The sequence below is a fragment of the Babylonia areolata genome, chromosome 24, assembly GCF_041734735.1.
Source record: "Babylonia areolata isolate BAREFJ2019XMU chromosome 24, ASM4173473v1, whole genome shotgun sequence".
NCBI classification, from domain to species: Eukaryota; Metazoa; Mollusca; class Gastropoda; order Neogastropoda; family Buccinidae; genus Babylonia; species Babylonia areolata.
The window spans coordinates 45,763,297-45,777,269 of record NC_134899.1 but is presented as its reverse complement, the minus strand read 5'-3'; the positions used below and the strand labels follow the sequence as shown (position 1 = coordinate 45,777,269).

At 41.9% G+C, this 13,973-nt stretch overlaps 1 protein-coding gene across 1 annotated transcript in view; it reads left to right on the top strand.

The window, feature by feature from the left end:
* The window catches only part of LOC143299125 (stromal interaction molecule homolog), a 45,209-nt gene extending 31,511 nt beyond the window's left edge, over nt 1-13,698 (top strand). Inside the window, exons 9-13 of the mRNA XM_076612254.1 lie at nt 1,141-1,241; nt 2,222-2,361; nt 5,016-5,096; nt 6,163-6,388; nt 8,293-13,698. Of these exons, the coding sequence (XP_076468369.1) occupies nt 1,141-1,241; nt 2,222-2,361; nt 5,016-5,096; nt 6,163-6,388; nt 8,293-8,572 (828 nt within the window). The 3' untranslated portion in view covers nt 8,573-13,698. The remainder of the gene's footprint in view (nt 1-1,140; nt 1,242-2,221; nt 2,362-5,015; nt 5,097-6,162; nt 6,389-8,292) is intronic.
* The last annotated feature ends 275 nt before the right edge of the window (nt 13,699-13,973 follow it).

Below are 13,973 nucleotides of genomic sequence, written 5' to 3'. Positions count from 1 at the left end.
TCCTATTTGACTGTGGGTGTTGGGTCCCATTTAATGTCTGTCTACAGTGGGTTTTGGTCCTCATTGATGTCTGTCTACAGTGGGTGTTGGGTCCTGTTTGATGTCTGTCTACAGTGGGTGTTGGATCCTGTTTAATGTCTGTCTACAGTGGGTGTTGGATCCTGTTTAATGTCTGTCTACAGTGGGTGTTGGATCCTGTTTAATGTCTGTCTACAGTGGGTGTTGGATCCCATTTGATGTTTGAGAACATTACAAGAAGAAAAATTCTGAGCAGGAAAAGCATACTTCTTCCAGTGTTATTCAAAGTTATGCACTTGTAAAAAAAAAAAAAAATAAAATAAAATAAAAACTTTCTCAATCAGTTGCAGAGTGTTTGTGTCTGTATGTCTGTGTGTGTAGTGCCTGTGTGTGTTTCCTGTTGTTTTTGTCCATGTGTTTGTGTGTGTTAGCGTGTGGGTGGCACCATGAACACACAACCTAAGTATGGAAATTTCTATGTGCCTGATGTAGTTCAGTCTAATTCATTCTGCATGTACAGTAATTGTCCTCTTCATATGAATTGAGGTCAGGAAAAACATAGCAAAACAAGTTCAGTGTGAGTTTTGCCCCTTACAGTGGACAGAGCTTGTGCCTTTCATTTATTTATGAGGAGTGAAATTCACTGCAGTGGTTGGTTGTTATCTGCCAGTGCTGTGTCTGTGAGGGTCTGGGTTCAGATCCTGATCTCCTCCTTTCTCCCAAGTGTGACTGGAAAATCGTACTGAGCATCTCGTCATTCAGATCAGACGATGAACTGAGGTCCAGAGTGCAGCACACACTTAACCCATCGCAACGCTAGTGTTGTCATTTGGCAAAGTTCTGTTGAAGAAATCCACAAAAAGGTACACGCCTGACTAGCATGTTGGGTTATGCTGCTGGTCAGGGATCTGCCTGGCAGATGTGGAGTAGCATGTATGGATTTGTCCAAACATAGTATTGTCTCCTTGAGAAACTGAAACTGAAACCTTTGCATGGTTTTATTTTATTCACATATGAACAGTTAGTTCTGTGTTGGATTTGACATGGCCCTGTACAGTTTACAGAGTTTTTTTCATGACATTTCTTTGTTGTGTTATCTTTCAATGCGTTGTATTCTTTCAGTGTGAAAAAATCAAGCGACGCAACAAAGCAATCTTCGGGTCCCTGCGCATGGCTCACGGCAACTCACTGGATGTGATTGACCAGCATATTTTGGATGCCAGGTAAGAAATCCACTGGATTAGTTCTGATTCATATTGACACTTGTCTGTATCAGTCATATATATATATATATATATATATATATATATATATATATATATATCACAGATACTATCATATAAATTGATATAAATTCATAGTTGGGCCAATAGCAAAGTGAAAGCTGTATTATCAATGGTTTCTCCATTGCAATGGGAAATCATTCACAGTTTAGTCTTTTGTGAAGGACAATGACTCTCAAACTAGGAGGCAAAATTGCGCTGGCTCTTAGTGGTGCAACCTTGGGGGCTAGTTGGCCTTTGGGAACCATCCCAGCGCCAACTGTCCTAAAAGCCTCTTGGCCGAGAGAGTGGGGATGTAACTTGGGCAAGACACTCAATCAAATTCCAGCCCAGATAGTAGGGACAGCAACTACCTCCTCTGCTGTTCTGAGTCGAACACAACTGACTATCATACATACTACCATATCCTGGCATCAGCCAGACTGAGTGATACTGACAGGAAATGAAAGCAACACTCGTATGTGTGGAGTGATGGCCTAGAGGTAACGCGTCCGCCTTGGGAGCAAGAGAATCTGAGCGCGCTGGTTCGAATCACGGCTCAGCCGCCAATATTTTCTCCCCCTCCACTAAACCTTGAGTGGTGGTCTGGACGCTAGTCATTCGGATGAGATGATAAACCAAGGTCCTGTTTGCAGCATGCACTTAGTGCACGTAAAAGAACCCACGGCAACACAAGGGTTGTTCCTGGCAAAATTCTATAGAAAAATCCACTTCAATAGGAAAAACAAATGAAACTGCACGCAGGAAAAAATATTAAAAAATGGGTGGCGCTGTAGTATAGCGATGCGCTCTCCCTGGGGAGAGCAGCCCGAATTTCACACACAAAGAAATCTGTTGTGATAAAAAGAAGTACAAATACAAAATAGAAATACAAAGTACAGACAGGTGTGTGTTGACATGTGTGTGGTGGTGGTGTGCAGAGTAGCTCTGGAGGAAGTGAAGCAGGACCTCCAGGAACGACTACAGCGCTGGCACACCATAGAGCGTCTGTGTGGCTTCCCTGTCATCAGCAATTCAGGGCTGTCTGCACTGCACCAGATCCTCTACTGCAGTAAAGAAGGTCAGTACAGTGTGTGTGTGTCGGTGTCTGTTTGAGTGTGTGTCCATGTCTATACATGTGTGTGTGTCTGTGTGTGAGTCTGTATAAAACCAAGCGAAGGAACAATTAACTCACTTAGTACTGTCAGTTCACTCCCCAGACTTTCCCCACAGATGACCCATTTGTATGGGTAAGAAATAAAATCACAAAAAAAAACAATTTATGAACTGAAAACTTCCAGACTGATCAGTAACACAGTTAGTTGGGAACAAAATGTTAAACTTCCTCCCTTCTTTTGCTATCATACAGTGAGATGGTGAAAGTTTCCATATTTTTTGTTTGAAATTTGCAAACACTGATGACTTGTAAATGAATCCAGGAAAGCACAAAGGTTTTGAAACAGATTAACTTCAGAATGTTATATAGCCACGATAGGGCCCCTTCATCTAATTCTGTTGTCTGCCTTGTGATTGAGACGAAACTGGGTCAGACGCTATTGTTGACATGCACTGTTCACATGAACCAGTCACTGCAAAAATACCTCTCCTGCTTGCAAGCACAGCAACACACACTGCATTTATTAGTTGCAGTGAAGAGTGGAAAGGTTAGTGAAGATATTCTTGGCTCTTAACATCATTATGGAAATTAGGTGCCACTCAAAAAATTCAGAACTATCTAAGGCCCTGATCAGGGCCCTTCATCTGAAACATGAACATTAGGGCCCCGATCAGGGCCCTTCATCTGAAATGTGAACAGTAGGGCCCCGATCAGGGCCCTTCATATGAAACGTGAACAGTAGGGCCCTGATCAGGGTTTTTGTCCACAGTGAGTTAACAGGAACATGTAGTACGGGATAACCTGATATTTGGGGTTTTTTTCAAAGTGGCACACACACACACACTTGCCTGCCCTTCCTTGTCTTTAGTTTCTACAGTTTAAGAGTTATGCATGTGTGTGAATGACTGGTGCGAAAGCACTTCGATTTGTCGCTGCACAAGATTCAACACTATATAAATACCATTATTATTATTGTATAACTGTGAAAAGTATTTGTCCTTAGTTGTGTGCTTGTGCGTATGACCCTGTACCACCAACAGGTCTGATGCTCCCCAAAAGTGCTTTTGTTTTCAGTGAGGGACAGGACTGTCTCCTGAGATACCCGGCTATAAAACATCTGTCAGTTTTCAATGAACATGTTCCCTTCAAAGAATATGTTTTCAACAGTGCTACACCTTCAGTTTCAGAACTGATTACAAAATCAAAACAAAAACAACAACGATGCAATCATGATGGAATATTGTTTCCAAAACAGACAGTGGAGGTGACAAGCACTGTGCAGAAAACTGGCTTGCCTTTCAAGTCCAGTAACTGTTCCTCTTTGAGTAAGACAAAGGGGCACAACGTCACATCATTGCTGCAAGGTGCTCATAACACTTTTCTGACCAAGCCTTTAACGTTGTTGCCAGTCCCTGCCCAAGTAATTTTTACCTATGTGATGAAGTGAGAAGGTATGGTCAGAAAAATGCTCATAAAATCTTCAGATGTGGTGGATTTTAATTAAATTTGGCATTATTATTAAAAATTAACTGTAGTATTGAAGCCTTTAAAGGCAGGAAATTTATAATTAGTCATTACAAATGATTGCGAAAAGAAAACAGAAAAACACGCATAAAACATGCCTTTTGGCACAATACATCACAACAGATCTAAAGAAAATATGCACTGTCTGAATCATTCACTTCTTCACCTTCCTTTGCACTCGGTTCCATGAAACTATCGCTATTTTCCTCCTCTACTTCGTTTTCAGATCCATCATTCTCCTCCTCACTGCAAGAGTCCGTCATGATTTCGTTGACAGTTTTGTCCAAAGTCAATTTTGGTTTGATAGGCTCCAAAATCATTCACACAAAACAGGAGTAATCCTTCGTTCGAATTCTTCCGGTTTGTTTTGAATAATAGTTTCTTCCCATTAATCCTAACCGTAGGCCAGATGAATGACAAAACTACGTCTGGGGGCAACAAACGCAGATCTGCACGGATGTAGGGTTGACATCCGCAGGCAGAAATGTGTTAAAAGATCCGGAGAAATGAACCTGAACATGTTTTTTTGTTTTTTCTAAATATTCAAGACTGCAAAATCAGATTTTTATTTGGTTACTTTTGTTAACATGCTCATATCATGTTTGAGGTGTTGTGTATGAAGTATGTTTTTTGTGTATATGTTTTCAAAAATATTTTTATATTTGTTCTGGTTTGAGTTTTTTTGACAGTGCACAAAACATAATACTAAACAATACAGATACAATATGTCACATTAAATTGATGCATAAATAAGAAAAAGAAGTGTGATAAGACATAGGATGTGTATAGAAGGATATAGGATATACATATTGCATATTCTGCACTCTTTCCTTCCGACAGAAGAAACAAAAATCACCACAACAATGACAGTATATGAAAGACAGACAAACTGCAAAAACAAAAAATCAACAACAAAAAACATACACACACAAAAAGGAGAAAAATGATAGAAGGACAAATCTAAGGACACTTTCTTTATATGTATCAGTGCTGTGATTCTGTGGTGTGTTCTGAGTAAGGAAGCTTTTTTTCTGTACCAATCCAGACTCAGTGAATGTTTACCAAGGAAAACTGGGCTGTGTTGTGTACCGCAGGGGCCGGGGGCAGCAGTCGACTGACAGCGGGGCTCAGTGCGTCAGGGTCCATGGATGAAGAAGATGACCTGCGTTCCTCAGGTGGGCTCTTCATCTTCACCTGTGCTTCTTACCTTGTGCGCCTTTTGTGTGTGCCTTACAAAATGACTCATGTTTCTTTTTGTGCCATGTTGAGGTGTGGCGTCATGAAACCTTGCATTGTGTCTGTGTTGTCTGATTACAACAGGTAAGTTCTGTTATTCTTAAATGTTGTAAAACATTAAACTGTACTTTTTTTGTCCTGTTGAGACAGGTAAGTAATATTAATTCTCAGGTATCAGACATTCATTTCTCTTTTCTTCTCTTAAAGCTACCATTGTAATCATGAAAAAAAGTGTCAACAAGAAATGTGTAAATTGTTCAAGAGCATGTGTGCTCAGATGTATGCACCCTTCTCTGCTTGCCAGCATTAAGTGTTGATTGTCAACTGGTTCGTGAAATATCTCTGATGTTGGCTACAGTATTCCTCATGTTTTTCCATGTCTGTCACGTTATCTCACATTGAAGTCATTTCCACCACACCATTGAATGTGGTTTTTCTTTCCCAGCCATTCTAAAGCATTATATCCATGGTATCATGCATTATTTTCTTCCCCCATTGTGGACCTGTGAATAGTTTGTTGTCCCTCACATTTGTTGTCACCAGTCTGCATCCTTACTGTTTTTGGTCCATCATAAATGCGGTTGATTTTCATTGATAGTCATTGTCATGATATCTTCTCTAATGCTTGTGTAAGCATGTGTATTTGTGTGTATTTATGTGTGTATCATGTGTGTGTGTGTGTGTGGATCTCTGTGTGTGTGTGTGTGTGTGTGTGTATTTTATTTGTATGTGGATCTCTCTGTGTGTATGTGTGTGTGTGTGTAAGAAACTCGACACACCAGATATGATGAAGTCACCCAATAGAAATTCATTACAATGTCAGATGTAACAAAAGTCAGATATAACGAAGCAATTTTGAATGTCCCTGGCAATTTGTCATAAGTGGCTTCATGTGTGTGTGTGTGTGTGTGTGTTATGTGTGTGTGTTATGTGTGTGCTGTGTGTGTGTGTGTGTGTGTTATGTGTGTGTGTATGTGTGCGCGTGCGCATGCTTTTCATCTACAGGCTACTCCCCCATGCCCCCCCCAATCCACAGCAAACCATTTGCGCGGCAGATGGTGGTGATGGGCAGTACAGGGTCCCTGTCCCAGTTATCCCGCAGTGGTGTGGGGGGCGTGCACCCCCCTCCTGCCCCTCCCCACCACGTGCACCGAGGCAGTCACGACTTCGATTCTCCCAGCCTGTCATTCAACACAACATCAGGGCCTGAGATCAGCGCTCACGGCGATCTGTGAGTGAGAGAAAGAAGGAAAAATGATGAAAGTGTGTCTTGTTTTGTGTTGTGGGTGTTTCTCCTGTCTGTGACTGTCTTCCGTTCCAACGATGTTTTCTGTGTTGGTCTTTGTGTGTGACAGCTGTTCATTTGGTTTGGGGGAAAATGTGCTTTTTTTGTGTTGGTGTTGTATTGGTGGTAATATTCCATTTTTGATTTTTTGAATTTTTTTTTTTAAAGTCTTTTGTATCTTGGTTTTTCTTTTTTGTTTTTTGTATAACATTCATTTTTCATCTTGTGTGATAACAATCCAATTTTGTCAAACATGTTTTTTATGCTGGTTTTATTATGTGATTAGTTCCTTTTAAATCTGCTATAATACCACCCCTGTATTGTAAGATACAGTGTTATTATTGATGTTATCAGCCCCGCACTATGTGAGATCCTGTATATTTATTGATGCCACCCCAGGACTGCATAACTATCAGTATCACTCCTACACTGTGTTATTACTGATATCACCCTGCATGTGTGATATGCTGTATTATTATTGGAACCACCCCTGCACTGTGTCATTATCAGCATCACTCCTGCACTGTGTTATTATCAGCATCACTCCTGCACTGTGTTATTATCAGCATCACTCCTGCACTGTGTTATTATCAGTATCACTCCTGCACTGTGTTATTATCAGTATCACTCCTGCACTGCGTTATTATCAGCATCACTCCAGCACTGTGTTATTATCAGTATCGCTCCTGCACTGTGTTATTAATGATATCACTCCAGCACTGTGTTATTATCAGTATCGCTCCTGCACTGTGTTATTAATGATATCACTCCTGCACTGTGTTATTATCAGCATCACTCCTGCACTGTGTTATTATCAGCATCACTCCTGCACTGTGTTATTATCAGCATCACTCCTGCACTGTGTTATTAATGATATCACTCCTGCACTGTGTTATTATCAGTATCACTCCTGCACTGTGTTATTATCAGTATCACTCCTGCACTGGCATCACTCCTGCACTGTGTTATTATCAGTATCACTCCTGCACTGTGTTATTATCAGTATCACTCCTGCACTGTGTTATTATCAGCATCACTCCTGCACTGTGTTATTATCAGTATCACTCCTGCACTGTGTTATTATCAGCATCACTCCTGCACTGTGTTATTAATGATATCACTCCTGCACTGTGTTATTATCAGTATCACTCCTGCACTGTGTTATTAATGATATCACTCCTGCACTGTGTTATTATCAGCATCACTCCTGCACTGTGTTATTATCAGCATCACTCCTGCACTGTGTTATTAATGATATCACTTCTGCACTGTGTTATTATCAGTATCACTCCTGCACTGTGTTATTATCAGTATCACTCCTGCACTGGCATCACTCCTGCACTGTGTTATTATCAGTATCATTCCTGCACTGTGTTATTAATGATATCACTCCTGCACTGTGTTATTATCAGTATCACTCCTGCACTGTGTTATTATCAGTATCACTCCTGCACTGTGTTATTATCAGTATCACTCCTGCACTGTGTTATTATCAGTATCACTCCAGCACTGTGTTATTATCAGTATCACTCCTGCACTGTGTTATTATCAGTATCACTCCTGCACTGTGTTATTATCAGTATCACTCCTGCACTGTGTTATTAATGATATCACTCCAGCACTGTGTTATTATCAGTATCACTCCTGCACTGTGTTATTATCAGCATCACTCCTGCACTGTGTTATTATCAGCATCACTCCTGCACTGTGTTATTATCAGCATCACTCCTGCACTGTGTTATTATCACCATCACTCCTGCACTGTGTTATTATCACCATCACTCCTGCACTGTGTTGATATTGCTGATAGCACTGTGCAGTGTGTGAGACGCTGTGTGTTGGTGTTGCAGCCTGCAGGATTACCCAGCCACCATGACCCACACCCTGCCCCGCGCACACTCCTCAGCCAGCGACACCAACCGCGCTCGCTCCACCTCCATCCCCTCCACCCTCTCCTCCGCCCACCACAGATACCTGGAGGTCACACAGGTGGCAGGTGGGGTCAGGTGGTGGAGGTCACGTCCCCTCCATCTCTGTGAACAACTCGGACGACAACTTGTCACTGGGGACGCTGGACAGCCTGACGCCCAGTCAGCAGGACAGTTGGCAGGTCAACGGCAACGGCGTTGATGACATCTCTGACTCACAGCTTCCTGGGCCAGACGGAGCATCGCTGACACCTCGTTTGCAGAAGAAGTCCTCAATGAGGAAGAAGATGAAGAACTTCTTCAAGAAGAATCCCAAGAAAGCTTCCTAGAGCTGTCAAAAGGGGTTGAGACTTGGTTTTGTGTGGAGCTCGCCTCAGCTGCTGTTACAGTGTGTGTGCTGAGAGAATGTGTGTGTGCATGTGTATGTGTGTGTGATTTTATTGGCAACTAGTTGTTCATAAGCGAGTATCATGGCAAATGATGATAAATAGAAAACCAGTTTTATGTGTGTTAACATACGAACACATGAATGCGTGCACACATGCACAAACATGCGCGCGCTCACACACACACACATACTGTCTCTCCTTCTCATCCCCATCTAGGTCTTTCTCTCTCTGTGTCTCTCTGTGCAAAGTTTTTTCTCTTGTTTTTAAGACATATGCAGACATTAGCATTGACTCATATCAGCATGTCCATCACAGAAACGATTCATCCAGTATTGTTAAAAACTCTTTTCTCAATCCAGTAAGCAGAGTTCATTTTTAATGTGTAGATGCCATATCATATTATGCAGAATCTCTGATGTGGTGTATATTTATTGGGCGTAAGTGGACTGCAACTTCCATGTTCACAAGTTACAGATCGATAAGAGAATTGGTTTATTTATCATTATCCGTTCAGTTATTTTGGTAATCTTTTAAGATTCTCTAAACTGAATTGGATTCATCATAAAGAATATAGCATCGTAAACATCAGTGAAAGAAAAATGTTTTAGGGAGAGAGTTTGATTCATTCTCAGTTCACGCAAGGTGCTTATCAGGATGTGTGATGAGTAAATGGCTTGTTTTAAAAGAGAAACTTTTGAATGTTGAAATGGTTTCTCAAATAGTTTTCAGCTGGCAACACATTTTCGCAACTTATCCACATTTACTTGTGTCACCATTTTTTACCCAGCCATTTAAATTTACACAGACATACCCCATTTTCAGAGACATGCATGGTAGATGTACTTGTGTTTCTAACCCTTTTGGTGGTGGTGTGGTGGTGTGTGTCCATCGAGATCGATGATGACCATCGTTGTCATCCAGCTGGGGGATGGGGGGAAGGTGGTGGTGGTGGGGGTATGGGGGAGGGGGGATGCTCATGAATCTATCTGTGAATGCGCAGATGGCTGAATAGTCCAATCTGCGCACGAAATGTTCACTGACAGTTGAGCCAGACAAAGACAGGCATAATGAAGGATGAAAGGTCATTAAGGATGACTGATGACTTGCACGATGAGTTTGTTTAATACTGGCATGGATTACACGATCTTTAATGTGCATGATATTCTGCATGTGTGAAACATACATCACAGGGTTTCAGGAACTTGTAGGTATGCACATTTTGTTGATTTGAGGAAGTGGAAAGGTTGAGCTCCATCATTAACCCACCTGGAACCACAGCCACAATTCAAACCCATGACCCTCAGCTCTCTGGTTACTTGGCTGTTGTGCCCTTTAGCACAGAATTTATTGGCAAACTATATGCATGTTATAGCAGAATGCAGCTTCTTGTTATTATGTTATTGTTGTTGTGGTCGTCGTTGTTGCCACAAGGACAGACTGGAGGATAAGGCAATGCCTAAAAATTTTAACCTTGAGTAAAAACTTTTTTGAGGCTTTGAATCTTGAGGTTGATAGAGTTAATGGATGCAGTAAAGTCATGTTTATTGGCAGACTTTGCAAATGGAGCAGAGTGTCTGCATAGAGCGCTCCAGGGAAGGCACACAAGTTGACAGGTCAGGGTCACAGTGCTGTGCCCAGCTGTCAACATATGAGGACTGCTGTCCATGCTGTCCTCATCAGAACAGCTGTTTAACTCTTTGTACCTTGGTGCCATCATCAGTGAAGAAGGGTCCAAGGCCAAAATACTGGCAAGAGACTGCAACAGCACTGGCAAGACTGGCGCCCATTGGAGAGAGACGGTCAGTCTCAGAACAAAGCTGAAGCTCTTACATGCACCAGTTCTCTCTATTTTCTTGTATGCACATAAGTCCTGGACTCTTACAGCACAGCTTCAGAGAAAGATCCAAGAAGTGGAAATGACATGCTTCAGGAGACACCTCGGCATCTCCATTAATTCCACATAACAAAGGACAAAACTGGGAAAACCCATCATTGGTCGGTATGAAGACCTTCTGACCACAGTGAAACAAAAAGGAAACTGAGATGGTAGGCCACGTGACAAGGTCCAGCGGGCTCTCCAAGACCATCCTTCAGGGAACAGTGCAGGGGAAAGGAGAGGAGGCAGACAGTGAAAGAAGTGAGCAGAAAACATCACTGAGAGGGCAGTGAGGAGCTTTGCAGCACCCCATGACCAATCCAGGTATCAGGACCAGTGACAGTGAACCCATCAGTGTAGCGGCACTTGACTTTTTGTGGACCAGCCCAGCAACAGCTGAGAGCACTGTTAAAACCATACTTGTACACAAAATGCGCACATTATCATTAAAAACAAGGTCTGTCACGGTTCGTGACATTCATTTGTGCGCGAGCTCTTGTGTCCATCTCCCTTCCCCTCTTCTCCCTTTCCCCTCTCCCTTTCTCCCTTCTTCTCTCTCCCCCTGTTTGCTTCAGAGTTTTTTTGGTGTGCTCAGTTCAATGCTGAACTGATGCATGTGGAATTCTTGTGATGTATGTCTTATTCCTTCTCAGTCTGAACTCCTGAGTGAGTTCGGAAGTAACATCGTTTAGAACGAAGAGTTTTGCTTTGCTTTTGGAGCCGAGCATTGGTTGGAGACGGGTCACCGTGCCAGCAAGCGAGCTGTTGGGTGCCCTCTTGACAGAAGTTGTAGGGTTCGATTCTTGTGTGATCCCCTTCTTCCTCGGTGTGGGTGCGTGTTCTGTGTTTTCTCCTGGGCCAGTGGTGTTCCTGGTGACAGGTGAGGGGGGAGTTGTATTGTTAGTTTGTCCTCGTGGTGTTAGTGTTGTAACTTGTGACATTTGTTTGCATTTTGGGATTGTTTTAATGGAAATCTTTTAAATCCAGTATTTTATTTCTAGATATTTTGGGGGGAATTAATAAGGTTGTGTTAAGTGTGTGTTATTTTGACATGTATTCAGCTGAGTTATTGTTTCAAACTTATTTTCTTTACAATGAAAACTGTCTAGATTTTCCAAAACATTTTTGTATCGTAATACGGAGATTTAATATTGCCTATTTGGGTTTTGTTTCTGTAGAAACCGTTAAGATAAATACTGACTGTCATTTAGGGTTACTTGTGATGACTCTTTCAGTTTGTGTGTGGCGTAACTCTTTATTGGAGAAACCATAACAGTTCATGTACATTTGGCATTGGTAGTTTTTTTGTGTGGAAGCGACCATCGATATCCACTTACTCACCTACTTAGCGTAATGTGTATTGCTTAAGGAAAGGGAGGGGGGCGGTTAGTCTTTTTGTAAAAGGGCATAGTCTCCAGAAACATGGGAGTCTGTTACAGATTTTTCCCTGTGACTTTTTCCTGTGGGTTTCCCCTGTCTGCCCCCCGACGGAACTCCAGGATTCGCCTCTACAGTGGTCATCATTCCCCTCAGCCCTGTCCATTCCAAACTCCCTCACTCCCACTCCTTTCCCCGACCCCCATATTTTCCAACGTCCTCACCCACAGTCCCTCATCCCGTCCCACCCTCTCCGATTCTGCAGGTGCGCGACTAAAGCCAGTTCAGTGACACTGGCCTTCAACGGACGAGCTTGAGTTTGATTCAAGTGAACTGGCATTTTTTTCGCCCAGATCTGTGCTGCCGTTACTAGGGCGTACTGTGTCGTGGTCATGCTGCTATGGTGTAACTAAAGGAGAGTGTTGCTGTAGTTAAGTGTTTAAATTTGTGTGTCTGGACCAGGGTATTCATAGTGCAACAACAGTAAAGAACTGAGCTGAATTATCTATGTCTCTGTGTTTTGTGTTGTCGGGGTGTTAGTCTGGGAAGGTGCGGGGGGCTCATGGGCAACCCCTTATGGGTTGTGACAAGGTCAATCCACTTGAAAACACCAGCAACATACATAAAGGCTAAAGGCAAGAACTGAGGCACTAAGTGAGAGTACAACTGATTGAGAAAGGAAAACTGAACGTGCCTGCTGCCGTACAGAAATATATTTACCAAGGTGTTATGGATAAAACAGCACTCGGTGTACAAAGCATTAGCCACAGGGTTTTTGGTTTGGTTTTTTGTTTGGTTTTCACCCCTGTTCTTTGGTATTCAGAACTGGTTTGTGACAATGCTTCTCTTTTTCTGCCCTCTCTTCAGTGCTGTCTTATGGATGGTATCTTTACAGCACTCATCCAGTCACCTTGAGCAAAACTCTGTTCTTCATACCATTGGAAGTATTCATGCTTGATCATGATTGCTTGACTTAGGAGTTTTGACAATACTTTTTGCATATGTTTAGTTTATTCTGCTGTATTCATCAGTTAGCACTAAACAGAATGAAGCAGTGAGAAACAAACATTTTTTGTTTGGAATGTTACCAAAATGAATGACATCACCCAGAATTCTACTGTTCCATAGTTCACAGTAATTAGAAATCAAAAACTGTATCAGAAATGAAAAACAGTTCACAAAAGAGTTGTAAATTCACATTTGATTTGCAGTTTATTTATTTTTATGTGTTGGTATATATCAGACCAAGAGCATGAGAGGGGCTTTAATCATTGACGGACTGTGTAAATCATGTCACTTCACATATATGGCAGTGTGGATATCATATCACTGTTGATGGGGAACATTGTTGGTGTCACTGTGAAGAGGTACAATGCATTGGCAGATCAAGTAAATGATGCTATACTGCTTCATACAATTTAAGGGCAGAGTGTGATAAATTTAGGATAGAATATTGTTCTTTTCATTGACACATTGTCCATCTATCTTCAGAAAATAGCACAGACAGTTATTATTGGCAGAATTTCTAAATGTTGTTATACAGTGGTAGACAGTTGTTGGCTGGTGATGTGAATGTGATGACAGAGTTGCACAGGGTGAATTGGTGGTCTATGTGAATGTCATACAGCATCAGAGGATTACTGGTGGTCTATGTGAATGTCATACAGCATCAGAGGATTACTGGTGGTCTATCATCAGAGGATTACTGGTGGTCTATGTGAATGTCATACAGCATCAGAGGATTACTGGTGGTCTATGTGAATGTCATACAGCATCAGAGGATTACTGGTGGTCTATGTGAATGTCATACAGCATCAGAGGATTACTGGTGGTCTATGTGAATGTCATCATACAGCATCAGAGGATTACTGGTGGTCTATGTGAATGTCATCATACAGCATCAGAGGATTACTGGTGGTCTATGTGAATGTCATCATACAGCATCAGAGGATTACTGGTGG